Genomic DNA, 26,212 nt, shown 5'->3' with positions numbered 1-26,212 from the left:
TTACCGTAGACAAGACTACTCAGTACTCACGCAAGTCAAGTCCCCGAATATGCAAGCAAGAGGGAAAAGAAAAGAGACCGCAATGTTCTATCCGAAAAGCAAAGGTAAATTGATGGGAAATTAATCTATGGCAGGCATAATATTGTTTGGATATTATGGCCCACGAAAGGCGGAAAAGGTGGGGAGTGCCTCATGGCCATGTACCAAATCGACAAATCTAAAGCTACGAAAATTCTACAAAAACAAGGAGAGGAGAAGGTGGCTGGCTTCTCTCTCTCTCTCTTTCGATCTCTAGCCATAGGCAGCAAGCAAAGGTGACCTTTGCTGCCACGCTATAAAACGCCCTGGCACCAACCCTTGTTTCCTCCTCCGCTCACCCAGAGCTAATTAAGCAAACCCATCAACAAGCTTAGCCTAGCCAAACCATACCAGTTTAACTACATCTATTACTTCCAGCTCTCTAAGCTAATTAAGCAAGCACAAGTACTGAAGCTAGCAAGCAACACCATGCTGCACCATTACCATGGCGAAGTGGCCAGCCTGCACTGCCTCACGCCTCCAAACCCACCATTATTCCACACTCACTACCAGAGCAGCATGATCACCATGACTCCCCCTTCCTTCCAGTTCTCAGCGGCTGCCTACGACGACGACGAGCCTGTCCAGGAAGCGCTGGCTGCTGCTATCAGCAACAACAGCTCGGCCCGCTCCGGCGGTGCCGCCGGTGACACTGACATCCATGGCCGGGCGGCAGCGGAGGAGGAGGAACGGAGACGGCGGAGGATGGTGTCCAACCGCGAGTCGGCGAGGCGGTCCCGCGTGCGCAAGCAGCGGCAGCTCAGCGAGCTGTGGGCGCAGGTCCTCCACCTCCGTGGCGCCAACCGCCGCCTCCTCGACGAGCTCAACCAAGCAATGAGGGGCCGTGATGACGTTCGCCGCGAGAACGACCGGCTCAGCGACGAGAAGGCCGAGCTGGAGGCCAGGCTCCAGCAGTACCTCATGCAAGCACAGGAGAATAACAACACCCCGTCATCGAGCTCATCCTACAAAATTACTGCCACCGCTACTGAATAAAACCTCTTCTTATACTATATCTTCTCAATTTTTACTACTACCAGGATTGCAATTAGTACACTGGAATAAGACCGTGTGTTGAGGTGGTCTCGTCGGATTAATTATTTCTTAATTTTAAGACTGTCCTTATTAGTCCTTACTGCACATATATATTGACATGTTTTTGGCAAGGTGGCTAGATATATAAAATATTGATATTGGGAGTACCAACGAGTTGCCATCAAAGACAATAGTGCAGTAGCCACAACATGATACATATACGATGAAACAAGAAACCGCTGCAAAAGCATCGAGGAATGAGAGAACCTTACCGATGGGTTCTTCCAACCAAACGACGTTTTCCACTGAAAATGATGCAGTGGATGGGGCTGCACATGTTGCCACAGTAAACTTTGCCTGCTTCTGGGTTCCTCAGTACTTGCACAAAGTAATGATCCCCGAAACAAAATCATGAAGTTGATGTTTCCCGAAACAATGCCAAATGATCTTATAGCTCGCTTGGCACCCCTCCTTTCATTTCATTTGGTAGAAATGAAATGAAATCTAATTTTTTGATAGGATTTCATTTGGTTGAATTTGTATTCTAAGTTCAAAAATCATGTTTGTCTACCACATGGATCTGTAGAGCGAAAGACAATTCTGAAAAAATGATAGCTTTTAAAGAAGAATTGAAATTAGTTGTAGTGTGGTTCCATGACATTGCAAACTGAATTCATGTAACCAATTCCGTGCCAACCAAACAATTTAGTTTTTAGAATGCAAAATGAATTCCACAATTCTAGTCCCAAATGATGGTGCGAAAGGAACCGTTACATTAAATATTCTAATGGAACAGATAAGCATAAGCATAGATATACTGATACATTGCTCACGTTTCTTGTTACTAACATAGCATAGCGGAGAAGAGAAAATCGTAGAAAACAAAGGTGTGGCAGTAGGCTTATTTATCAAATCCACTGAACTCACCGAAGATCCAGACTTCCCAAAGCAGGATATAAAGCAATTTTGAAACGGCCATGCACTCTTCCAATAGCAAGTGCAGAATTACATAGCAAAAATGTGCAGTCTCGAACCCAAAAGTGAAACTCAAAAGTTTAGGTGTCATTGCAGCAAGACAGCAATGGTAAACCAGGCTTCTGCTTTTCCTGCTTGTTTACCTACAGCATACATGGGCATCAAAATTGCCAATGACAACCCTGAACATAACCAACAAACAATTCAAACAAGACAGGCTTCAGGTATATACGCATGGATTTCAAATTTGCAGTTCGTAAGAGTGTCATCAAATCCACGCTGTCCAAGCTTATGTGAGCATGTGAATACAAAATTGAAAGGCATACCAGTGCAATGTGCTCACATCACAGTGGACCATGCAGAAGTGGTCAGAATTGCATCAGAAAGCAAGAGCTTTTGATACATACTTGCATGGGTGAACAGCCCGGGACAAGCACAAAATAATGTCTTTGCGGTGGTGGAGATGGAGCCTTTTCCATGCAACAGAAAGTGAACTAGAAAGTACTACTGTACATCACTCCAAAAGGCTAGGCAACATTCACATTTTACCTATGTATTTCCAGCTGCGTGTAAATAAGGCTAACTACAGTTTTGTATACGGTTATGTAGATATGGATAGTCTACCGCACATAAGTCCATAACTGATTGCATAAGCATGTTTGAGAGTTCAGCTGACAAGGATAACTTAAATGCTGGAAGTGAAGAAAAACATTTGTCCTTCGTTTCGATCAGTACTGGAACAAGATGACACAGCCCTACAATCACTAGCACAGTGCAACAGGGAAATCCTGGAAAAGGGAAAAGCAAGTATTGAATTGGTCATAAACAAGAGATAAAGTATAGAAAACATTGCCGTGAATAGCAGCCCCATCAGCATAACTTCCAGAGCTATCTATGGTCTACCGCAATGTGAAACAGTAGCTTCGGGTTTTCGTCTATTTGGGTATCACAGAGCATGTTATCACAAATGAAACTCAAATTGCATAGCGAAATTCAGAATACCAACCGATTAATGTTTCACCACGAATGTGCTATGTTACCTCAGAGCAAATATCAAGAATACAACAATTCTTGGCAAAAGACGCTGCTGGAACAGGTTCAATGAAATGAATCTAGCACCGCATACAAAGATCTGCAGGGAGAATTTTCCTTTCTCATGACAACTTACATGCTTCAGGCTGCATACCTTCTGACTTCAGAGGAAAATACAACCCCGCTAGCCTACCATTATCCCATCAGGTCTCCTTGGATGGCTGTTTCTTGCCAGATGTTAGACTGTTTTCTGTTGCCAGAGCAATTCCATTATTCTTTGGTGAGGCTTCAGCTGCTACACATGGAGAACTGTTCTTGGTAGAGGATTCTGCTGCAAAAGATGGAGAATGGCTTCCCTCATTGCTGTTCTTGTCTCGGATAAAATTTACTGGGTTTGCAAATGAACTTGTACATGGCCACCTAAGAACAAAAATGCAGATCGTTGCTATATTCAAATGTGAGATGGTTAATGAAAAGCACACAGGAAACACACCTGCTTGACTGGATAGTTTCACCTTCAACAACGGTTTCTGCTTCAAAGATTTTTCCTATCAATAGAACAAAGAAAATGAAGAACTAAACATTGACATAAGAAGAAAAGGCCAGCTGAAACAGACCTATTAATACTCAGGAAATGATAACATAATTTTTCACATTAAAAACTGAACATGGAAAAAAATCAAGAAATGAAATGACTATTTTTAAGTAAACAATAGCAAAACAAAATTCACAATAAACTAAAATATCTAACATTAGATCGTTTTTTAAGATGAAATAATAGACAAGGATTTATTTGAGTCATACACCATTTCAGCCATTTACACATGTTTGTAGACTAGTTGTATTCACTATTGACTCCTCAGAATGGCCAAATATGCAAATTGACCTAAAAGAATATCATAGTAATTAGCTGTCCGCCTGTCCCATTCCATAAAGTCACTTTTTTTTATCTCTTTTCCCCTGAAAATCATTTTATGTAGGAGTGTGCTAGTGGAAGCTAGCAAAGTAAATGGGAATTCAGGAGAAGAATGGCAGCTTATCAAAAAAGTGTGAACATAAAGTACTTGTTGTATTGTTAATAATTTTCAGTAGGTATATTTCTGTAACCACAGATTTGTAGTGCTTTGATATGTTGATCAAATGACCTATTAACATAAAAGGTCCATTCACAAAGTGTGATTAGTAAGTCACACGGCCCCATATGAAGAAACAATGGATCATTGTCAATATGAGGTGACAAACTAGGTATAAATATCACAAGTAACATGTACTTCAGATGTAACAAAAAAAAAACATGATGGTGATACATGTACAAATAAAACACAACTCAAAGTTCATAACATGTACTCCCTCTGTCCCATATTAAGTGACGAAATATTACATGTATCTAGACACTTTTTGGGTATAGATACATCCATATTTGGGCAAATTTGTACGTGAGAGATCATGTGGGAGATATCATTGGCAAAAAGAGAGTTGTGGTTCTTGTTGAAACTTATGGTTACTGGTACTCTGGTAGTAATTTAGCTAATATAAAGTTAATCCCCACTAAAAGTCATTTAATGTTTGCAAGCTCAACATGCAAAGTGTCCATATCATCATGTTGATTTCCACTAAGCACAACATGCAAGGTGTCCACATTATCAAGTTGGTTCCCACTAATCCACATCATGTGCATGCAAAGTGTCCACATCGTCATCTACATCATATGTTGCAACCCCACTAGCAATTCATTTTGGTGGTCCCTTCTACGATTCAACATTTTAGCTCATAATACTTTTCACCTTCACATTCTATATAGATATTTCACCAAGTAGCAATATTTTCATAATATGTATGTTGATCTTTTTAAGAACTTGATTCGGATATTCAGGTTGCTGAAACTTCTCCTTTTGGTTTCCCCGAAGTTATTAATGTGTACATCAAAATTACTCTTATTATTTTGTTGCATATGTGTTATGGATGATAAAGTCGCTTGGCCCTATGGTATTCATACTTATTTTGCATTTGATCGTATTATTGTCATTTGTTCCTAACATCATGTCCATATCTGCAAACAGAATTGCCCGCAGTAACACGCGGGGAATCACCTAGTTTATCCTATAAAGATGTGATCTTTCCTATTAGTATTTTAAACTTTATGTATTAGTTGTCCGACAAAACACTTCAAATTAGATTTTCAGTAAATGATATCTGGCTGCTTCAAATGAAGATGCGTAAGTTAGTTCCTTATTAAGTAAGTAAACAAGACAAGCTTCTTTTCTTCATTTGCTATATGAAGCGTTAAGATCATATAGCTAACCTTAACTTAAAACAGCTCAAATCAACTCTACCTCTACTTAAAGTCTTCCATTGGAAAAATATAAAGAAATTGTTATTAGATTTGGTGGATCAACTATCAAGATACCATGACACAGAGGTTGTGTGCTTCTTCATATGGAGCTCTGGTCCTTGTAGGCTTGAGGTATTTCAAGTCCAGGTAGGCTTGAGGTATTTCGGTTTCTGGTAGAGGTTATGATTAGAGACCATGTTCCTAGCAACATCATGAGTCGAGAATGTGGTTAGTTTGTGTTTATATGCCTTTTTTCAATTCAAATATTGATTCATTTCCATATAATAAGCAGGGAAGTATTGTACTTAATATTTGTGGTTTAAGTATGGAGTACTGCATAATGTCCCATTCTCTCTTTTTAAACTGATGGTAATTGGCTTCAAAAGGCGTACCATTCGCAACATAATTACGTCCTTGACTTGCTTGTAGAACAGATAACTGCTCCCTCCGATCCATATTAATTGTCTTAAATTTTGCCCAAATATGAATGTATCTATGTCTAAAAGGCATCTAGATACATGTAATATTTCTACAATTAATATGGATCGGAGGGAGTAATGAATAGGAAAATTTTCGTCCTGGCCCACACTGAACAAAAATATGAAGAGCACCACCACCACTATGTATAATTCATTTTGCTTATTTCATCCTAATACTTTATTTTGGAAAAACTTCATGCATTGTGAATCAATGGCAAAGCTGATACAGCTACAGACGAAAAGAACTACATATCTGAGATAAAAATAAGTGAAAAAAAATACAATGATTCTAGTTACTGTATGAAGCTGAAATTCATAAAATACCTCCATCAAAAGCTTTGTCAGAGAAGTATTTGGCCTTTATACGTGCTGCAAGTACAGCTTGGTGTTTCTTTATCCTCTGTTCATCCTCCTCAGTTTGCTGAATTTCCTCTTCTCTGCACATGATGACACAGTAAACTTACTATCATGTTTGATGATTTCTTATAGCAAAAACAAGCAGAACCTAAACTACATGACAGAGGAGGAACTGTACTCTGTCAAGGATGGGCTAAGATGTTCTAAACTCTTGAGCAATTTGACTTTGAAGTAATGTGGAAGGGCATTTCTCTTTTTCAAAGCCCGTGTGTGTATAATTTGCCTGCTAAAACTTTTGAATGATCTAAGATACTTGATGAAGAAGTTCCAATATTATATGAACACAGAAAGTTGTTCAGGTTGAGATTGTCAGAACTAGAATATGAGTACATGGCAGCAGGGGATACGAGAACTAAAGCCTCCTCATTTGTTAAGTTTTTTTTTTTATTTGGCACTGTTTCTGCCTTATTGTTCTACCTCTAATGTCTGTTAAAAGTGACATGGCACTATGCACTTCAAAAGTTGGCATCTGCATATTAATACCGAACAGGAACACTTGGTTCATGCGGTTTATGGTTTTCGGTATGGTATTAAAATTCTGTACCATTTTAGGGTCAGTTCAGAAAGAAACAGAAAATTTCCGGTATAAACCAAATTACTGAATTTCTCTTGGGCTTAGGTTCAGTTCTGGCAATTTGCTCCCTGCAGGGCCCATCCCAATAGATAAGGGTGGCTCGATCTGCACAGACCCACATTGCACCGCTCTCTACTCCTGCATGTTCACCGCTGCTCACCTTGCCTAATCTTCTCGAGTCACAAGGTACATCAAGTCACTGGCTGCAGGTTAATGCTACTAGCTGAACTAATGTTAACTTGGAGTAATATGCTAAACTTGTAATGCACCAATGGTTCATGGCTGGAGCCTAAGTCCCTGTTGATCGATATTGCCGATTGTTATTATCTATGTGGTAAACTTAATGGAGTGATAAGTAGTGATGTCTAAACTTAATCTTGTAATGCACCAATGACTCATATATATATTAACTGACTAATTGTTTGTCAAAGGAAAATACGCCATAGATTTTCAAACGGATGGAGTATTTTGGTATTGGTTGGTCAGTGAGATAACATTGCACATTTACACTGGCATGACAACTTAGATATACATGTCTCATTTTTAAATTCACGTCAAATTTGGTTACTTTGGTATTTACCGAAACCAGACCATATTTTGATTCCATACCATACTGACCAAGCAAACCGAATAGACAGGATATTCAAAAGATAGTCAAATGATATCAGCAAGCATCACCAAGTCTAGCACAAAACTACAAAGTGATATATATGCAAGTTAGTCCTTCTCTCACAAAACTACAAAGTGATATATATGCAAGATCATACTGATCTGTTGAACTCCGGCCTTAGATCTTCTGTTTGAAATAATCTGCACTAACATTTGTTGACAAGGAGAAGATTCACTGTGTTACTTGCATAGTCAAAACCGTAGACATCAGCTTCTCAAGCATGGGATAATATTTGGATGTGAAATAAATTGATGATCACACCTAAACTCTACGAGATACGATGCATGCCAGTATGAAATTACAAATGTGAAGGATCAGAAACAGACAAAAAATATAAAGCATATAAGCACAAAGTCTAACTTTCTGCATCAACTACTAGAGGACAAAAGGTACCCTTCTTATTTTCTGCAGAACCCAATATGCTGAAGAGGAACAAGCAATTATCCTTAAGGCAGCAGTCTCTTCGAAGTAGAAAAATACCCTTCCCTCTCTCGTAGATGCCCATTGCCCACTCGGACACAATTATCTACGTCAGGATCATACAGCACACCTAACATCTCTCCACATGCCCTCACACTACAACAAATGAAGAGATGCTATATTGTGCAGTGTGCATAAGGTAAACCGCAGAAGTGATGGCGTACTCCTTCCATTGGCCATCTGGTGCACAAAAACCATTGCGGGCGTGTTTTCTTTACGACACGAACTCACCCCACCAAAAAACTGGCCATGCCAAATATTTTTGCTATTGCTTGGTTTGTTGCCAAAAATTTGTTTACCTGTGAATCCTTTGGTATTCCCTTCACAAATTGTTGGCTAACCAGAATCCTTCACCACAAAATTAGAGAGACAATGTTTGGCAGGGCAGGCTGTGAATGGAAACCTAACTATAGGTTTCAAACAGATATTAACAGTAGAAGGCAAGATCGACTCACCTTATTGCGGGTTCGGACTTAATGTTGAGCATCATGGGCAGAGGTCCCAGTACTCCAGTAGGGTGGCCGCTCTACCTTGATTTTTGCCTCAGTTACGAATCGGAGAGATTAAGGAGACGAAACGGGGAGCTAAAGGGCAGAATCGAGAATCGGTTCGTGGGGTGATGGGAGGAGAAACGGCCGAGAGCGAGAGAATCAAACAACCGGCGGCGGCAGCGCTTGCGTTACTGGAGTCAGCCGTGCGCGAGGAGGAAGACGACCGAGGGGGATGGGGCACTCGGCGGCGAGAGGACTAGGAGTGAGGGATCTCCATGGCACCCGGCGGGTTCGGGCCAGGACGCGGACCCGACCCAGAACTGGTATCGGGTCTGAAAATTTACCAGACCCGGCCCGAGTCGGGTCTCGGGACCTGTGGGTAAACCCGACCCGCACAAGGAGAGGTTGGCGGTGGGGGAGGTGTGGAACGGGGAGAAGCGCGGGGGAGGAGTCGATGGAGGAGGCCAGCGGCAGCGAAGGCTGGCTCGCGGCGGCGGCGGTGGCGGTGGCGGCCGATGGGGTTGCGGCGGGCTCGAGGCGGCGCCGGCAGGTGGCGGGAGGAGGCGACGGGCGGGCTGGCCTCGACGGCGTGGGCTGTGGTCGCGGCCTTCTTGGGGAGTCGGGCAGAGGAAGAGGAACGGGGGATTGGGAATTTGGGATCGAGGACTTGCTCAATGGGGACGATTAGGTTTAGGTTGATGGGTGGGCTGCACGTGCGCCTTGGGCTGTGGCTGGGCTAGATTTGTTAGTCGACCAAGTCAGATTCAACGTACATACATACAGGCCGGGTTTTCGAGTTCGGGTAGTGGTCTACCAGACCCGGACCCGTCAGACCCAACGGGTCCGAGATTTCCCCGTTTGCAAACCCGCGGGTTTTATTTTTCCTCGGACCCGCATCTAATCGGGTCTAGACCCGTCGGGTAATCGGGTTTCGGGTACACATTGCCATCCATCGTGAGCGGTGCGGTGCGGTCCAGGAAGGAACAAGAAAAGGAGGTAGAGAGATACATGGGCTCGCAGTCGCAGACGACCGGCGTGCTCCCTTCGTACACAAATATACTTTTAGTTTTGTTCTAACAAAAAAAATTAAGTTTGACTAACTCTATTGAAAAAAATGTCAACACATATGACATCAAATTAGTATATTATGAATCCACATTTCAAAACGGATCTAATGATGCTAATTTAGTGTCAAATGTTTATGCATATTCTAATAAAGTCGATCAAACTTTGATATCTTTGGCTTGGAACAAAACCTAGAAGTACACTTATTTGTGGAGTTGGATTCACTACTCCCTCGACTCATATTACTTGTCGTTTTGTCTGGATGCGCATGTACCTACACAATGAAACGCGTCTAGATACATGCGTATCTAAGCTGCGACAAGTAATATGGATGTATATGTTAATTGGTCGATGCATGATATTGCTATTATCTATTAATTTGTAAAATATACGTATTTGGAAATAACATGTCAATTCATGATTTCTTAAAGTCGCCTCTCTTCGTCACAAGTAGTAGTCAACTTATTTATCTATATTTAGTAATTCCTCTTTTGTTTTCTATATGTGACTCATACTTATACCAGAAGTTCGAAAGAATGCAACATACGCAGAAAAGATGCAAAACAACATAAGATAAGATACTAGCGAACGAGGGTTGTCGGATTTTCTTTTTCTTGCCTTTGTTGGCTTGTTATTTATTTATTTATTCAAGATTTGCTTTTGAATTTTTAATTTTATTTTTTTGCTTTTATTTTTACGGTGTGATTTCGTGCTTTTTATTTTTTATTTTTAGCCTCTAGTTTTTCCATTTTTATTTTTAGCACATATTATTTTTATTTTTGAAAAAATTAAGAAAAGAGACACGAAAAACTCACCGTTTAAGAGTAGTGTCCGGTAGCAGCACCTCCGAATCCGGCCGGAGGAGGACGCCCGCCTCCTGGATTCGGCCTCCCGCGGGCAGTCGAAAGTTGCGACGACGGATCCAGGCCATCGCGAGGTCGGTGGTGTGAATCCGGCTAACCTCGTGGCGGCCCGAGGAGGGCGGTGGTGTAGATCCAGCCACCTTGGAATTACTTGAGGAAGGCAGCGGTGCGGAGGGTTGGCGGAGAGAGGGGAGCCCAGTAGTGACAGCGGTGCGATGAGGCGCAGCACGGTGCGAGGAGGGACTGCTGTGCGGGAGAGATGGGGAGGTTGGGACAACGTCTTGAAGGAGAGGAGGAGGTTGGGGGCGGCGCATGCTAGTGGAGAAATATGGTTGAGGAGACGAGAGGAAAGAATAGGTGGGGCACGTGGGGAAGTGGGGAAAGAAAGAAGGAAGGATGGCAAGAGATTCATTCCACGTATTTAGCTCCTGGTGGAGCCCATCAAAAGAGCCTTTTTTTAGCATAAGATAGCACTTGGTCAAGATGCATGGTGTACTGCTAGAATCAGTCAAAGTATTTGTTTGCTAAGAGAAATCAGTCCTATATCTCTTTCAATTTTTTTCCTTCGCTTTATGATAGTTTATTCTGGTTTGTTGATTTTAAGTTATTTAAGATCTCTTTTCAACTTCCTCTGCATAATTACCCAACATCTAAAATTTTGAAAATGCTAAAATGATGAGTATTCCATTAACAAGTAGGGTCAAGCTAGTATAGATTTTCCCACTTAGGAAATTAAAACGAGTTGTCGGCTCTCAAGTAGGGGTCAAGCGGTGCGAGTTGGCAGACGTGATAGGTTTGTCTCATGTTAGAGCCAAGAACGAGTTGAGGGGAAACAAAGACCCGGAGTTGCTTGGGTTGGGGCTAGGGGAGGGGATTGCCTAGGTTTCGAACCTTGGGGCCTCGGGCCACCCTACATTTTCGGTCTTTCTGGTTAGTTAGGTTAACTGGTCCTAAAATCGAATACATAATGTTATTGTTTAGTTAGTATGACAGCATAACGAACTAATGACTAACACTAAATTAACTAACAATTCAATTTTACCTTTTGAAGCCCATTCTACTTGTAGGAGGTTCATCGTGCTGTGAGAGTAGGCTTTTGAACGTATTTCTTTCCACTTTGTTCGTCTGTGATCATCTAAATATCTTTTTTATTCTCTAAGGCCTTTTTTATTCTTAGGAATTCTTAAACAAAGCAATTGCAAAAACGTAGAATTAAAGTGGCTTGTACTCTTAAAAATTGTACACACGGCTGAAAAACTACAAAAATTGACATCCATGAGTGTTTGAGACGTCACATGAAAACAAAGATTTTTTTAAGAAGTTTGAGTGGATGTAAATGTTTCTCAGAAGTAGAGTACAAATGAGGCTTAGTTTGACATTGCTGAACTTCGTTGCGCTGAACTTATTTTATAATCCGTTATGAAAAATACACAGAAAAATAGGGAAAAATTGGTTAGCCAAACACAAAAATAGTCAAAAGCTTATTGAAAAAGATGGATTATCATAATCCAGCTCAATGCCAAACTCACCCTGAATCTCTAGGAAAAATCCTTAATAATTCCATCCTTGTGAATCAAATGACCACATTTTGCTAAGGATTTAAATCCTCCAAATTCCTATAAATTTTCTTTCCTAATTCATATGAATTCCACAAAAGTTTGTTTATTTTCCGCGTGAATATGGAGGGCCAATAAACTTGCCCATGAATTTCCAGGCGGCAAGAAAAGCATGGTTAGCAATCTCCAATATAGACTATCATTAACTCGTCCATTCTGTAAAGAAAACTCGTCCATTCTGTTTTCATATTTTCTACTCAGAATTTTTCGAAAGAAAGAAAATCACATTTCCATGTGATTACTGCGTCACGGTTCACAGATGGCACGAGCTTTTGTCCAGGTGGTCGGCTCGCCGCCTCCCCTCCCTCGTCGCGGTGCCGCGTGGCGTGTCGCGCCGCTTCTCCTCCTCCTCGGCTCCTCCCCCCGTCTGTCTGGCCATCTCCGTCTCTGGCTCTCTCTCGATCCGTTGCCATGATATAGGCACTGGTTTTCCCCGAGAAGCGCGCACCGCAGGCGAGGCAAGGGGTCTCGGAGGGAAGAGGATGGCGCTGGGGTTGGTGTTCCACGGCGCGCAGCTGATGCTGGATCTGGCGGTGGCCGGGCTGTCGCTGATGTTTGCGCTCGGCCTGTTCGCCCTCGTCACCACCGTGCTCTGCTCAGCCGCCTTCTTCTATCACTCAAAACCCGTCGCGTCCTAGCCGCGATCTGCCTGCCGCCACGCTCACAACGCCTCGGTACAGCCCTAATCACACACGCGAATTTGAGAATTTCCTCACTTTTTTTTTCAATTCATTTCGTTGTTATTCCGTTGATGATGAGGAATATTGGAGGTTCCCCGCACCCTTTCCCTGGCAGTGTACTGTAAATCTTTAATAATGCACTTACATTGGAAATCTGTATCATCTCCCCTTATCCATGTCTCCCTAATAATTAAAAATTACTACTGCAACATGTGCCATGTGGAGTACTTTTACCTAAGGCTGCCTTTTCTGATTAATCTCACAAATTAAAGTATCAGGTTGGCCCTCGTTGCCTTAGGCTTGTTATTGATTACTTGGAAGGTTCCAAGCTGGAACACCCTGGATCGATACATACTAAAGATCGTGCCTACTATTTCTCTGGGTTCTCACTTCTCAGAATATCTAGTTTTAATTTTTGCGAAAAGAATATCTAGTTTCAGATTAGACATGATGGTAATCTGGGTGGTTAAGGCCTTTTCGTTTTGAGAGTTGAGACCTTAACCAGTTGCCTGGTTCATGATGCTTTTGAATGAAAAGGATTAGAAATTTACAAATAGTGGTGTTAAATCTTGTTTTTCCATCAAATTGAGGAAATTCACAGTTTGTACATACTTTGGACAGTTATAGGGTATATTTGGTTTGCGCCCAAGCTTGCCTTACCAACCAAACACACCCATAATTCCACAACAAGACACGGATTCTAATAGCCCAGTCATCGTAGTTAAACATGTGGATTTGTTCTAAGCCCCATCAATAGTTATTTCAATTTTCGGCTTAAGTAATCCACTTACCCCTTTTTGGTTTACCTTGTATGCTCTAGTTCAATCGAGCTCAACATCATGTACTAACTGACTAGTGATTACTATTCCCCTTAAAAAATGTTAATTCTTTTACCTCAGGTATGAAATTACTGTTGGGGTATACTTTCCTCCGCATCAATTGCTCAGCAGAAGGTGCTACATTTGATGCCACAGCTACTTTTAGAAAATTACTGTAGATGCAAAGAGTAGTGAGTTGCACATATCAGGTGATAGCTGGAGGCTCTTGTTTGTAGCACTTGTTATGTTTACTCAAGCTGTTTTGTAAACTGCACATGTTTGTGTCGTGAATTTTCTAATTAGTCTTCATCAACAATGTTGAGTACTTTTGCATCTTATAATTTTTATAAATGTTCTGTACATTTTCTAATACTTTAATTCTTGTACGAAGGGCTAGATATTTCTAGCGGCAATAGGTTTCATGGGAAAATTGTGCATTACTGTAGTAAGATTACGCCATTACTAGGATGTGCTTAACTTAAGGTCAAGAAAAATGGGAGTATAGCTAAGCTTGCCTGTAAATGCTGTTAGCCTGTTACTTCTGATTTCTGTCTTATATTCAGATGATGTAATATCTGATAGACAAAACTTGAGTTGATTACTTATTAAGTATGAAAAGGTTGTCCACAGTAACACCATAAAGCAGATTTCCATGTATGTTCTTTTAATAAACTGTAACCTCATGCAGATATTCCAAGTTATAAAAATACTGCGAAAGCAGAAGGCTATTGAACTGAATTATCCTTTAGGTAGGTGACTGTAACAGTTCATACATCTCAAAGTGTATCCAAGCAAAGGGATCATTAATGGCTATAGATACATAGGAGAGAATGCAATGTTTGAATGCTGATATTAAGAGTTCGGTATCGAATAATAACAAATGGTGACAATTTTCATAGTAACAATTGACCTATGAGGTGGTTAACAAATGGACAAAACCATGGAAGGCAATAGCATGGACCCCCATCAGCCCTTCAATTATCGAGGTCTCTAACATGCATTCTAGCTTTATAGGAAAGAAATAGGTGATCAAGGATTTTACACCATTTACCAAAAGAAGCTTGTTCTTGAGGAGCTACGTCTTTTGCTGTGGCCTCTTCTGCTGGTTTTCTCATCCCCTTTCTTTATCTTGCCTGCCTTTTTGTTGCAGGTTGTCAAGATTTTGGTACGTATCTCATCTTGTTCATCCTTACCTTGTTCATCGCTGCAACCAACATTTGTCTGACGATTTTTCTCTTCTTTGCCTTCAAGCGCCTTCACTTGAGCTGGTCCTGTGGAAGCATCAGAAGCGAGGGAATCATAATCTCCATCATCATCCTGATTGTGGTCTTCTTTCCCTTTCCTCCTCTCATTGATGTAGCCACTGCCATCTTCAACATTACTTCCTTCGCTGCCATTTTCTTTCACATCATCGCTACGCATGGGGGAGGCCAGGTATATTGTCCATCCAGATTCATTACTGCTGCACTCTTCCCCATCATCCCCGGTGATCTGGGAGGATTCCATAACAGAAGATGGGAGTGGGTGATAGAGAGACAGACAGACAAACAGACCGAAGAAAGGCCAAATACAAGAGGCAGAAGGTAAACAGGGCAGAATGAGGTCGAGAGTGAATTCTAGAACACCCACTCTTATGCTTCTTCTGAAATCTGAATCTCCTCAATAGTGCAGCACCGAAGAAGATATTGTTCTTGTTTGTGCTTCTTGAACACTGACAAGGCGATAACCTGAGAAGAGCGCTGAAGTCTTCAACATGCAGCCACCTTCACAGGACGGGGAACTCGGAGGAAGGGCTGGATTGCATGGTTGTGTCTGTGCGTGTTATGTCAAGGGACTGCACAAAGCAGGAGGGCAGTGTGTTTAAATGGGAAGACGGCATATCCTTCCAACTGTCACCCATAACTTTCTCAACCGTCTCTGTACTCTCTCTTGTCACCAAAGCCACGAAGGAAACATTTGCTTACAATGCAGTGTTACAGGTATTTCCATCTGTAGTCCATGTGGCCGTAGCTTCTCACCTCATGGTGGGGCCTGGGGAGATTAGATGCACCTGCTTGGGTTAGGGGTATGATTTAGTAGGATTAGAAGGTTACAGAATGAGGCTGGCATAGCTCAAAAGGCTTGTTGTCGCTGCTGTGTCTGTCTGTCATGCAAAAATGCGTAGCTTGTTTATGGCACATCTCTGCAGGACCAGGAGAACATGTCTTTTGTTTGCTTTAGTGTGTGAGCAATTAAACCCAAATCCACTGGATTCATGTGCTGCATCTTTTTCATTGTCATGCCAGTAAGTAATGCTCTGCCGCTTCAAGTGCTAGTTTTTCTGCATTTACAATATCAATAGTATCTCCCAAACCAGATATGTCGCAGTAAAGTGCTTGATGTGTTTAGCCCGCGGTGCTTTTTGTTTACCCTGCAGATCAGCAAACACTTGGGAGAAAAAAGATACCAAACTTGTTTACGTGACATCCTTTCCTCCGAGCTGGAGAAAGGAACAACTCTGGCTTGTTTCTGAAGCTTTGAGGATGGAAAAAAGGCTTTTGCGAGGTCAGCCAGAGCTTGCGGTCCCTATAAGAAATGCTGCGACCCAGTTGTTTCTTCTTGTGCTGCGTTGTCCGTTAGTCCTGTGAATACTGATCCCTCTTGCGTTGCATCTTACTCCAAAACCATACGTTTAAGGTTTAACTCATCCTATATTCTGACGTGATTACTACTCCGTATTTCCTATCTTATCTTGATATCCGATTGCTGGTGCTGCATGTACAATGGCTACTTCGAGCCATCCGTTCTTTGCCTCCCTGTTCCTGCATTTCCTGCAAAGTTTGGACGTGGAGCCGGTAAGTAATCGAAGGAAGCTTTACACCGGTTAAGGGCTCTGTATGCGTAATGTTGTTTCTTCTTCCTGTGCTCGAACCAACAACGTGTTGCCACGAACTGACGAACATATACACCCTGTCCCCGTTGCCGCGTGCACATACTGTTTTTTACTACTGCCTTGCTGGTACGGCAACCAGTTCTGCCGTTCAGGTTCACCGCACGTACGCTGTCGCATCTCCGTGGATTACGCCTAGGTGTCACGGCGGTTGTTGAGCGTGCGCCCGTGCCCCTACCGGAGATATCTCTCCTCGTTTGGTAGCACTAGCTCGCAAGCGACGATGAACAGCAAGGCTCTGGAGTAACTTGACGACCACTCTGATGTTTGAACCAGAATACACGGTCCATGGACCAAACTCCCGACGCCTGAAACTCGCGGTCGGTTTTGGGACTCCGGGTTGGTGATTGATCGTAAAACGTTGGCCGCGGTTGGTTGTGCTGAACATTGCTCGAGGACATGCTGCTGCTGCTGCTCGTCAGAGGCTCAGAGCAGAGGCCTGCCGTTGCGTCGGTGCCTCTGCCGTCTGGCACTTTGGCGGGCAGATGGCTAGAAACGGTGTTCCCGCCTCGTCCCCCGTTGACATGTGCGCGAGGCTTTCGGGCTTTGGGCGGGGCCGACCCAAACGCACGCGACACGGCAACATGGAGGGATGGCCCGTGCGTTGTGTCAGGGATCGAGAAGGTCAGGCGCTCAGACTCTGTTGCGGTCTTGCGGAGGTCTACATGGATTGCTCGACGTGTCAGCTCCATGGGAGCATCGGGCCGGGCTGCGTCTGTCTGTGAGGAGTAGGAGAAGTAGTTAGCTAGGAGAGGACGAGGCTCCACCGAGGCACCGACCGACGGCTGTTTGTATATTATCAACCAAAGGGAACATGAATAGGCGTCGGGCGCGTAGCATATGTTGCCACCGATTTTTGAGTTTGGTCGAGGAAGATCAAAACGTGATGCGTTTCTACTTGCTTCGAGTAATAACAAGATAAAGTTCTCACTTCTCAGGGGCTGTTTGTTAGCAAGTGATGAATATTCACGACGTAAGTCGCCAAATACCAAAATAGAAGGAGCTTTGGGGCAGAGGTTTTGCTTCCAGGATCCAAACGGAAGAAATCTGTTTATGATTGCTGTTGCCGGTTCCAGGAGGTAACCATGAAGTACGCCACCATCTCAAAATTCTGACCAGGGAAGCAGAGAAAATCAGCCTGGAAGTGGAAACCGAACAAACTAAGCATCGAATACATGACAAAACAATGCACCCAACACAGAATGCAATTGCAAATCCAGCGCCGAGCTCTGCAGCGGCGGGGCGTCTTACTAGGCTACTACCAGCTCTGCTTGGAATCCATCTCGGTCATGCACGCGTAGCCCTGCAGCTTCTCATTGAAGAGCACGAGGGGGTCCTTCTCCCTGAGCACGCCGTCGTCGTCGTAGGCGTCGCGGAGGAAGATGGTCCAGTTCATCTCCGTGCCGGCGAGGTAGAAGGCGCGGCACTGCTTCCGCAGCGACGCGTACATGTGGCGCGTGAGCCCGAGCTCCTCCTTGAACTCGAACACGTGGTGTATCAGCGCGCGCTTCTCCAGCGTCAGGCTCAGGAGCTCGTGCACCACCCCGACGCGGTACTTCTCCGCCTCCGGCGTCCACGGACTCAGCAGCGCGCCGTTGGTGTAGGGGGAGACCAGCGGGAACGTGGTCGCCGCGTCCAGCCGGTCCGCGTCCTCCGCGTCGAGCGGCATCGACCGGCGGTGCGGGACGGAGAAGCGGAAGGTGCGCCGCACGCGGCGCTCGTCCACGACGAAGTCGCGCTCCAGGGCGCTGACGGCGAGCGCGGGGTCCCAGTGCGCCAGCTCGAGGACGCGGAGGCCGTTGGGTTCCACGGCGACACGGAAGTCGTCGGGGAACTCGCGGACGCGGTCCCGGAAGTCGTCGGGCAGGCCGAGCACCGCGCGACAATGGTGGAGCTTCGCGAGGGGAATGCGGCGGTGGGCGGTGAGCATGAGCAGCTTCCGCACCGCCCGCACTCGCGTGGGGAGGAGCTCATCGTGGAGGCGGCGCTCCTCTTGGAGGAGCGAGCACATGAGCGGCGTGAGCGCGAGGTGCGGGACGGACCCCACGGTGGTGAGGTGGAACAGCAGCGGGTGGCGGGCGGCGGCGCGCGAGACGCTGCGGCCCCGGGGGAAGCCGAACTCGCGGTGCAGCTTGCCGGCCGCCGAGAGGGGGATGCGGTGCGGAGACGGGAGGGAGGCCATGAAGGAGCGCGCGCGGTGGAGGAAGCGGAAGGCGGCGTCCCGGTCGAGGACGGCGTCCAGGGCCGCCACGCGGCGGTCGGCCTCGGGTTCGATGGGCGCGACGCGTGGGCTGTTGAGCTTCTTCAGGAGCTTCTTCCGCCGCTTGCACGGGAGCAGCGGCAGGAGCGACGCCGCCGCTTCCGCGGCTGCTGAAGAAGAGGGAGGCGGCGGCGATGGTGAAGGAGCTGGGACGGGCGCGAGGAGATCTCTCGCGCCGGAGAAGAGGCGGCGCGCCATCACTAGGCGCGGGGCGGCGGCGGTAGCCTCGTGGTGTGAGTACACAAGGGGAGCGGGGGTTTCAGTTTTATTCGATCAATGGAGCGCACGAACATTAAAGTCAGCGCAGCCGTTTGATCTGGAAGCCCACTCCCCTTGTCATCTCCATCCCCGCCGCAATAACCGCATTCGCATCCACGCCCTTCTGCGTTTCCTCGGAACCAAACCCCAAATCACCCCATCTAAAAAAACCCAAATCACCCGTCCGCAGCAACAAGACGCCGCCGCCGCCGCCGTCCGCCATGGGGACGGAGGTGGCTCCCGTGGTCGACCTTGCCGCGCTCTCCCAGTCGGAGCTTGTGGCTCTCGCGGCTTCATCGCCCTACGCTATCGACCGCCGCCGCGGTCGGCGCGACGCCGACCTCCTCCCGCCCCCTAAGATCGATCGCGCCGTCTTCAACGAGAGCGCGGGCTCCCGCAAGCAGACCTTCTCCCGACACCGCGTCGCCACCAATATCTCCCACAACTTGACCCCTAGCACCGCCTCCTCCTCCACCGCCGCCCCCACCGAGGCGGACTCCGAGAACCGCCTCATCTTGTTCCACCTCCAGCGGCTCTTTGCGCGCGATGACCCCTCCTACCCGTCACCACCGTCGATTCCACTCCAGCAACAAACCCTAACCGCACCCACAATAGCTCTCCCCGCGCCCCCCGACCCCTCCCCGCCGATCCTGGACCCCGACCGGGAGCTGATGAATCCGACGGGGTTGGCAGTTGATTTGGGCAGGCTCGCGGAGTTGGTGGATCCGTATGGGGAGGAGATACGGAAGCGGACTGAGGGACTGAGTCTGGAGTCTGAGCTGCTTGGTTTCATGAATGGGCTGGAGGGGCAGTGGGGGAGCCGGAGGCGGCGGAGGAAGTTTGTGGATGCCGCTGTGTTCGGTGACCACCTGCCCTGTGGGTGGAAGCTAATCCTTGGGATCAAGCGGAAGGAGCGTGCTGCCTGGATCAATTGCCGACGTTATGTTAGGTTTGTAACTCTCTCCATATAGTTTGTTTTGATCCTAGTGGTTGTGGATGTCAGTTGGTACTTGATAGCTGTTCTAGCCTTCTGGGTGACGGATGATTCAGGTTTATGATCTAAATATGATGCAAGTTTCTATGCAGTGGTTCTCACTAGTCACAAGGATCATGGTTCCTTTTCATGCTCACATCAGAGTAATGCATTCCGTAGCTGAAAAATAATGTCTTCTAAGCCAGTGATACTGATCGCAGTAACCAGATGGAAGCACTAAACTAGATATTTGAAATTTATGCATCAGGACAATGGGGTTTCTGAAATGTGTAGTCCATTTTTTTTTTTAATATTGTAGCTGGAGCAGCATTTGCAGTGTTGTTTCAGGATGCCTGCTATCTAGTTTTTAGTGCCTCCGATGGTTGGGAATACATGCATCAAAGTGCATTTAACCTAATCATCTGTTAGTTGGTCCTCTTTGTTTCCATTGCTTGACGTCTGAAATCTAGGTTTTCAGCGCCTTGATCATAGACATTACATTTTGTAAAGCTAATCATTACTCCCTCCGATCCATAAAAAGTGTAGTCCATTTTGTACTAGGTTAGTACAAATTTTGTACTAAGTGCCTGTATATAATGTTGAATGTACAATCTAGTTATCCTGTCTCTGGTAGAGCATTAGCTGAAGGTGCATGCCTAACCCCTAGGTTGGTCTGGGATGCCTGATGTCTCAATGCTGCATATACATATGATACTTCCAAAGTATAAGTTCTTCATTAAGAAAAAGGAACAGCTGTTCTTATTTGTTGGTAGTTCAAGCATCCTGGCAATGATTTTCTTTATTTTTTTGATTTGTTTATTTAAGCAAATAAACAGGTGCCTACTGCCAACTCTGTTTTTTGTTTTACTATTTGTATTCTTCCCTGGGTATATGCACGTGAGTAGTTTTGCAAACCTGAAATCCTTGTCCAGGCATGCACGCTCTTGCACAGGCTCAACAATCCTCAGATTGCATTTTGGCAAGATTAGGCGGGTTAACTGGTCTGGTAGTTACAAATTCGACCCACAGACAGTTAGAGGTTAAAAGGCTTTGTCTGAGTTAACATGACCCCTAACCCAAAGAGCGTGTTGTGGGTTAAGCCTCTAAGCCAAATCTTAACAACAAATGAAACGCAGCCTAAGAATATAAGGATATGAAGTAGTTATTTCCTTGTTTCTAACCTGCTTGCAGTGTATATAAGGCTAAGCATTGTTACTTACATGGAGCAAAATGAATAAAATTTCTCTAGTCCCTCTGTCTTCTTGTATTAGCCCTCGGAGCCTTGGTGTGGCTGATCATAGTCAGTAGTCTCTCTCTCTCTCTCTCTCTCTCTCAAAGATATACTACTCTCTCGGTACTTTGCATAAGCTATATTTGTATTTCTAAAAGCATCCATGTGAATAACCAAAAATGGTAGATGTTTCTTCGAACAGTGTAGCTTGCCTTATATCCTACTGGTGCTTGGACTGTTAGTCTGTGAATGTTTTTTTCATCCAATTCAGTAGCAAATTGTATTTTTTTTCATGTCAATTTCCTACTACTGTTGTTTGTCTTAGCTAATGTGCATAAATATCTTCCTCAGCCCCAAAGGACTTCAGTTTGCTAGTTGTAAAGAAGTTTCTAACTATTTCATGTCACTTCTTGGATATTTGGGGACAAAGCCAACTACTGTCCAGAGCAATGTAGGAGTGCATGAGTTGAGTGCTGATAATGTAAGTTTTTTTTTAATATGCACCATATCTCTGTAATCTGCATTCCAGCTTTCACTGTCTGACTTGATGAATTTTTTAACTAGTCTGTAGGTCTGAACCAACAAATTGATTCAACTGAGGAAAAACGGAGTGTGGTACCAGCTACTTCTGTTACATTGTCCATTCACAGTGGTGATTCCCAGGTGCATAGACAAAAATCTTATAAGGATGAAACTAGGATAGAAGCAGCCAAGAAAGAGTGCAAAAAATGCAATTTGACTTTTCAGAACCAGAGTGGCTATGTGCAGCATCAGTTGTCCTTTCACCAAAGGAAAGCTAAAAGGCGCAGGATTAATAAACCTGTTGAAATGGGAGTCGGCAAAGATGGGAAGCTTGAGACTCAGGAATGCCAGAGGGCCCTTGAAGATAAACATGGTTATTTCGGGCGTGACGTTACTGATGTCAGAAGTCATGGTCAGAGTCCAGCAGAACTGTTTGATGGAGCATCTTTAGAAAAGCTGGATGCTCAACCGTCCTCGTGTGCAGTGTCATGTGGGTTGCCAGAGATGACTGGCTTACCTGAACAAGATGAAGAACCTGCTGCCGGAGAGCCTTTCTCTGGGCATCATAAGGACCTTCCCCAGGATATTACTGGCTTACCTCAACAGGAAAAAGGAACTTCTGGTGGAGATATTTTCTTTAGGCAACTTAAGGAACCTGTCGACAATTCTGGTGACCATAAAATCCTTGATGGAGCATGTCTTGTTGCTGAAGAGTCTCCTACTTTTGTTGTAGCAAGCAAGCTTAGTACATGTAAATCTGCAGAAGTTCATGAGCATGCCAGCTCAGAAGATCTAGATTTTCCCAGCTCAGATCACTCTGAAAGTTACAGCAGGCGTGATGAAACATGTCTCATACCTCAACAGGTTCCACCTACTACAGATGCTCCAGGTGAAAGCAAACATGCAGATGATCCAATGGACTATACGGTTACTACACAATTAAAACAAGTTGCTGAGCACTGTGATCTACTGGATCGCAAAGTTAGCAGTTTTCCTGGAGAAACTACTTTTAACGACCAAGTGGAAAATAACGCACTGTCTGCCAACTTGGATGAGCCTGATCTTAATTCCATTGCTATGGAGGTAGATGATGGCAAGATAGCTTGTAACTTTGGGGGTGTGGTCCATCCTACTATCTCTGAATATGACAAACCTGTTGAGGATCAGATAGATTGTGGAGTGAAAAATGATGAGATCAACAGTGATGTCAGAATAAGGGATGTCAATCTCAATTCATGTTTAGATACAATACCTTCTCCTGTTTCTAGTGCAAAGTGTGAAACATCTGATGCGCTGGATGACGGGAACAGATCACCCATTATTGTCCAATGTTTCAATGCTACCTCTGGTGACAATGTCTGTCAGGATGAACATTTTGTCAACCAGAACAATGTTTGCAAGCCTGAAAATTTTGTCAGCCAGAACAATGACATGGTGTATCAATCCAATTTGACCATGAACCCTATCTCTCCTCAAATTGGTGTGGATTATTTTACCTCTTCCTGTTCATTGACTTCCGAGATCAAGAACAATGGCAACAGATGTGATGCTAATGCCAAGGAACAGTTTGTGAACCCACGGAACTTAACGAGTAACGAATCAGGTTTTGATGCTGAAGCTTACAACAATGACATCTTCAATGGTGCTATCACAGAAAGTAGCCTTGCCCAGCTCAATAATGCCATGAATATGAAAGCTGATTTCTCAAGCTGCTACTCAATATCTGATCTAAACACACTGACTGGTGGTACTGCAACTGATGCAATTGATTTTCATGGTATGAGGAGTTCTTTTGTAAGTGGCTCCACCAGTCACAATGAACCAAATGAACATTGCACACTCGATTTTGATATCAAGGGTTCCATGCTTGAGGCTCTGGAAAGATCTGACAGTGACCTGGATAATCAGTACAATGGTGGTGATCCTTCTTGTGACTCACTGCCTGCAGCTGGCACAAGTGGGAGTGTCGATGATTTTCTGTCCATGCACAACAATTTTGGTAGCCTGACCTCTTTGGTTCGTGCTGTTGAAGGTGGTCCAATGAGCAGAATGATTCAAGATCAGGTAAATTTCACGGGATATGCTACTCACTCCGATCCATATTAGTTGTCGAAATATTACATGTATCTAGAAGCTTTTTAGTCATAGATGCATCCATATTTGAGCAAATTTAAGACAATTAATATGGATCGGAGGGAGTAACATTTTACAACTCACCTGCTGTTCCTGCTTATTGATTGTTTGAAAATTTGACTCAAGTCAATATCAGACTAGATCTATATAGTGCGTACTGCATACTCAAATCTTCAATGGGTATTTTATTCTTTTGACTTCCACACATACCTGGTGATAGACAAATTTGCTTTTCATTTTAATTTTATCAGTAATCACTGAATCATAGGCTCATGTCAATATTGAAGGAAACAAAAATGATTCTTTGCTTGATAACTCAAAACATGTAAAATTGTGAGGTCACACAATGTAGCATGTTCGCAAACTATTGCATTAGTTGAACTAGTGTAATTACTGCAAGTCTCATCGTATGCTGATCATAAAGAATCTATTAAGTAAGGGATAATTGGCTGGAGGACACCGTTATTTCGTGGCCTTTGCCGAAACACCCCACCGGAATGTGTCTTTGCCCAGTACCATTACAATTTCGTGGACATTTGCCAGAACACATTGTATGGTCCAAAACGGAAAGTGTGACTTTTTTTCACATTGAATTATCGTTCTACCCTTTAGCAAATGTGTCTAGAATTTTTCAAACTCTTTGTTCGAAGCGTTTTCCTATCCTGCAGAGTAAATATAGCAGTAGAACACACCATTATTCATTATATTTTACCTATTTTCTTGTTGACTCTAGTAATCCATTTGTCATGTGCTAAACTTGGTAAAGGCATCCCTGCCGTGATTAGAGGGGCAAATTATACATGGTGTCTTTTTTATAGAGATAGCTGGACTTAATGCTTAAGAAACTAATCCACCAACATAGAGGAAACCATCTTTAATTGAAAGGAAGCTAATCTTATCTCTATCTCAGTTTCACTAACTACTTCAGTCTCTACCTTTAGCTTCCTAAATAAGATCACTCTTTCTTTACTCTAATTGGATGAGATTAGGATCCCGTAACTTGGGCTAGGGTTGTGTCGTCGCCCGTGACACCATTTTTTTACGCCATTCTATTATTTGATGGCATCTTGGAGATGGGCATGATAATTTGATTATTATTTTTCAACAGTGCGATTTGCAACTTGGATTTGGTGGGCAGAAGCAGCAAATGTATCCTAGTTTTGAGGAGCATCTTCGGATGGCCTCAGCTGGAGCTCCGCAGTTTGGGATCATGGGCAGACCTAACCCTGTACCTGTGCCTGAGCCAACACTCATGTTGGGCTATGAGCCAACATTGATGCTAGGCTATGCACCGCAGTTCGGGGGCTGCCCCCCCCAGCTAGGTTGGGGCGACCTCGGCGTGCTCCAATCTGTATGTGTATGGTGCAACACAAGGTTCCAGCATTTCTGCACCGCCGAGCAGCAGGCTGATTCTGTTGGCTTCATTTGCCCCGCGTGCAAGGACAAGACATCTGGTCACCTTAGCATACTCAATAATGGTTCATCGCTTTAACATTATGTTACCATTGCTGTTTTCGTCTTGTATGCCGATCTGGTGCTGACAATGCATCCATTTACTGGTGAATCCCTTGTTGCTTCTGGAAATTAACTTGCCCAGCTTTTGCTATCGTAGTTATCTATGTCTCCGGTGGCCGTTTATTTTGGAATGGGTGATGTATGAACACATTGCGTGTTATGAAACTATGAAAGACGTGACCGAATCATTGGTTAATTATACATGGTATCTCTTATTTTGTACTAAACACGGTAATCTCGTTTATAGAATTGGACTTGACGCTAAGAAACTAACGCAATACATAAGGGAAGGAAACCATGTAAACTAACCCACATCTAGTCGGTCTCGGAACGCTCGATCGCCATCTTCGACACGCGCGGACGAAGCACTCTTTGCGCCATCTCCTACTGTCCTACATAAGAGGAGCCCGTCTCCTGCCACTCCCCCCAGCCCCGTGCTTCTTCCTCCTCCCCTCCCCCCCGCGCCGCCCAACAACAGCTAAAGCAACTACAAAAGGGATTTCATCCTACTCCAGTTTTGCCATGAGCTTGGCCTAGTTCACAGATCATCAAGTATTCAAGTGTAGTCTTGCCAGCATGGCAGCATCTCATCCACCGCTCCGCTGTCTTCTGCTTCTTAGGGAGCATCAGCCTCCAGCGTGTGCACAACGCCTGCACCTTCTGCAGTTCCGCGCTGGACGAAGCACTCTCTACCTCTCCCCGGTCGCTCCCCCTGCCCCGTGCTTCCCCGTCTCCGCTCCCCCCCCCCCCGCGCGCGCTTCTTCTTCATCCTCCCCGTGCTCCACC

The 26,212-nt window shown here is 44.6% G+C and overlaps 5 protein-coding genes across 5 annotated transcripts; 2 read left to right on the top strand and 3 right to left on the bottom strand.

The window, feature by feature from the left end:
- Positions 1 to 269: 269 nt before the first annotated feature.
- On the top strand, positions 270 to 1,284 carry LOC100843197 (bZIP transcription factor 11). The gene has a single exon (XM_003576593.4). The coding sequence runs from the start codon at positions 508 to 510 to the stop codon at positions 1,072 to 1,074; it is 567 nt and encodes a 188-aa protein (XP_003576641.1). The 5' UTR covers positions 270 to 507; the 3' UTR covers positions 1,075 to 1,284.
- Positions 1,285 to 3,067: 1,783 nt separating this feature from the next.
- Positions 3,068 to 8,875, bottom strand: LOC100835583. The gene is made up of 4 exons (XM_003578232.4): positions 8,528 to 8,875; positions 6,256 to 6,368; positions 3,614 to 3,668; positions 3,068 to 3,540 (listed from the first exon to the last, which is right to left on the bottom strand). Exons 1-4 carry the CDS (start codon positions 8,560 to 8,562, stop codon positions 3,324 to 3,326), a joined length of 420 nt encoding a protein of 139 aa, XP_003578280.1. The 5' UTR covers positions 8,563 to 8,875; the 3' UTR covers positions 3,068 to 3,323.
- A 5,512-nt stretch (positions 8,876 to 14,387) lies between these two features.
- On the bottom strand, positions 14,388 to 15,861 carry LOC112268774. Its single transcript, XM_024454875.1, has one exon. The coding sequence runs from the start codon at positions 15,109 to 15,111 to the stop codon at positions 14,653 to 14,655; it is 459 nt and encodes a 152-aa protein (XP_024310643.1). The 5' UTR covers positions 15,112 to 15,861; the 3' UTR covers positions 14,388 to 14,652.
- Positions 15,862 to 17,538: 1,677 nt separating this feature from the next.
- On the bottom strand, positions 17,539 to 19,024 carry LOC100842893 (protein WHAT'S THIS FACTOR 1 homolog). Its single transcript, XM_003576592.4, has one exon. The coding sequence runs from the start codon at positions 18,990 to 18,992 to the stop codon at positions 17,793 to 17,795; it is 1,200 nt and encodes a 399-aa protein (XP_003576640.1). The 5' UTR covers positions 18,993 to 19,024; the 3' UTR covers positions 17,539 to 17,792.
- Positions 19,025 to 19,163: 139 nt separating this feature from the next.
- LOC100834446 lies at positions 19,164 to 25,634 on the top strand. The gene is made up of 4 exons (XM_003578228.4): positions 19,164 to 20,001; positions 21,608 to 21,737; positions 21,821 to 23,842; positions 25,020 to 25,634. The coding sequence occupies exons 1-4, from the start codon at positions 19,274 to 19,276 to the stop codon at positions 25,401 to 25,403; spliced, it is 3,264 nt and encodes a 1,087-aa protein (XP_003578276.1). The 5' UTR covers positions 19,164 to 19,273; the 3' UTR covers positions 25,404 to 25,634.
- The last annotated feature ends 578 nt before the right edge of the window (positions 25,635 to 26,212 follow it).

This window comes from Brachypodium distachyon, chromosome 4 (genome assembly GCF_000005505.3).
Source record: "Brachypodium distachyon strain Bd21 chromosome 4, Brachypodium_distachyon_v3.0, whole genome shotgun sequence".
In the NCBI taxonomy this organism is placed as follows: Eukaryota; Viridiplantae; Streptophyta; class Magnoliopsida; order Poales; family Poaceae; genus Brachypodium; species Brachypodium distachyon.
This window is presented reverse-complemented; position numbering and strand designations above follow the sequence as displayed.

Coding starts and splice junctions, on each gene's coding strand:
- LOC100835583 (XM_003578232.4), bottom strand. CDS start 8,562: ATGATGCTCAACATTAAGTCCGAACCCGCAATAAG. Junction 3,669..6,255: donor TGACAAAGCTTTTGATGGAG/GTATTTTATGAA, acceptor TTCTATTGATAG/GAAAAATCTTTGAAGCAGAA. Junction 3,541..3,613: donor GAAACTATCCAGTCAAGCAG/GTGTGTTTCCTG, acceptor TTTTGTTCTTAG/GTGGCCATGTACAAGTTCAT.
- LOC100842893 (XM_003576592.4), bottom strand. CDS start 18,992: ATGGCGCGCCGCCTCTTCTCCGGCGCGAGAGATCTCCTCGCGCCCGTC.
- LOC112268774 (XM_024454875.1), bottom strand. CDS start 15,111: ATGGAATCCTCCCAGATCACCGGGGATGATGGGGAAGAGTGCAGCAGT.
- LOC100834446 (XM_003578228.4), top strand. CDS start 19,274: ATGGGGACGGAGGTGGCTCCCGTGGTCGACCTTGCCGCGCTCTCCCAG. Junction 20,002..21,607: donor AATTGCCGACGTTATGTTAG/GTTTGTAACTCT, acceptor TATCTTCCTCAG/CCCCAAAGGACTTCAGTTTG. Junction 23,843..25,019: donor GCAGAATGATTCAAGATCAG/GTAAATTTCACG, acceptor ATTTTTCAACAG/TGCGATTTGCAACTTGGATT.
- LOC100843197 (XM_003576593.4), top strand. CDS start 508: ATGCTGCACCATTACCATGGCGAAGTGGCCAGCCTGCACTGCCTCACG.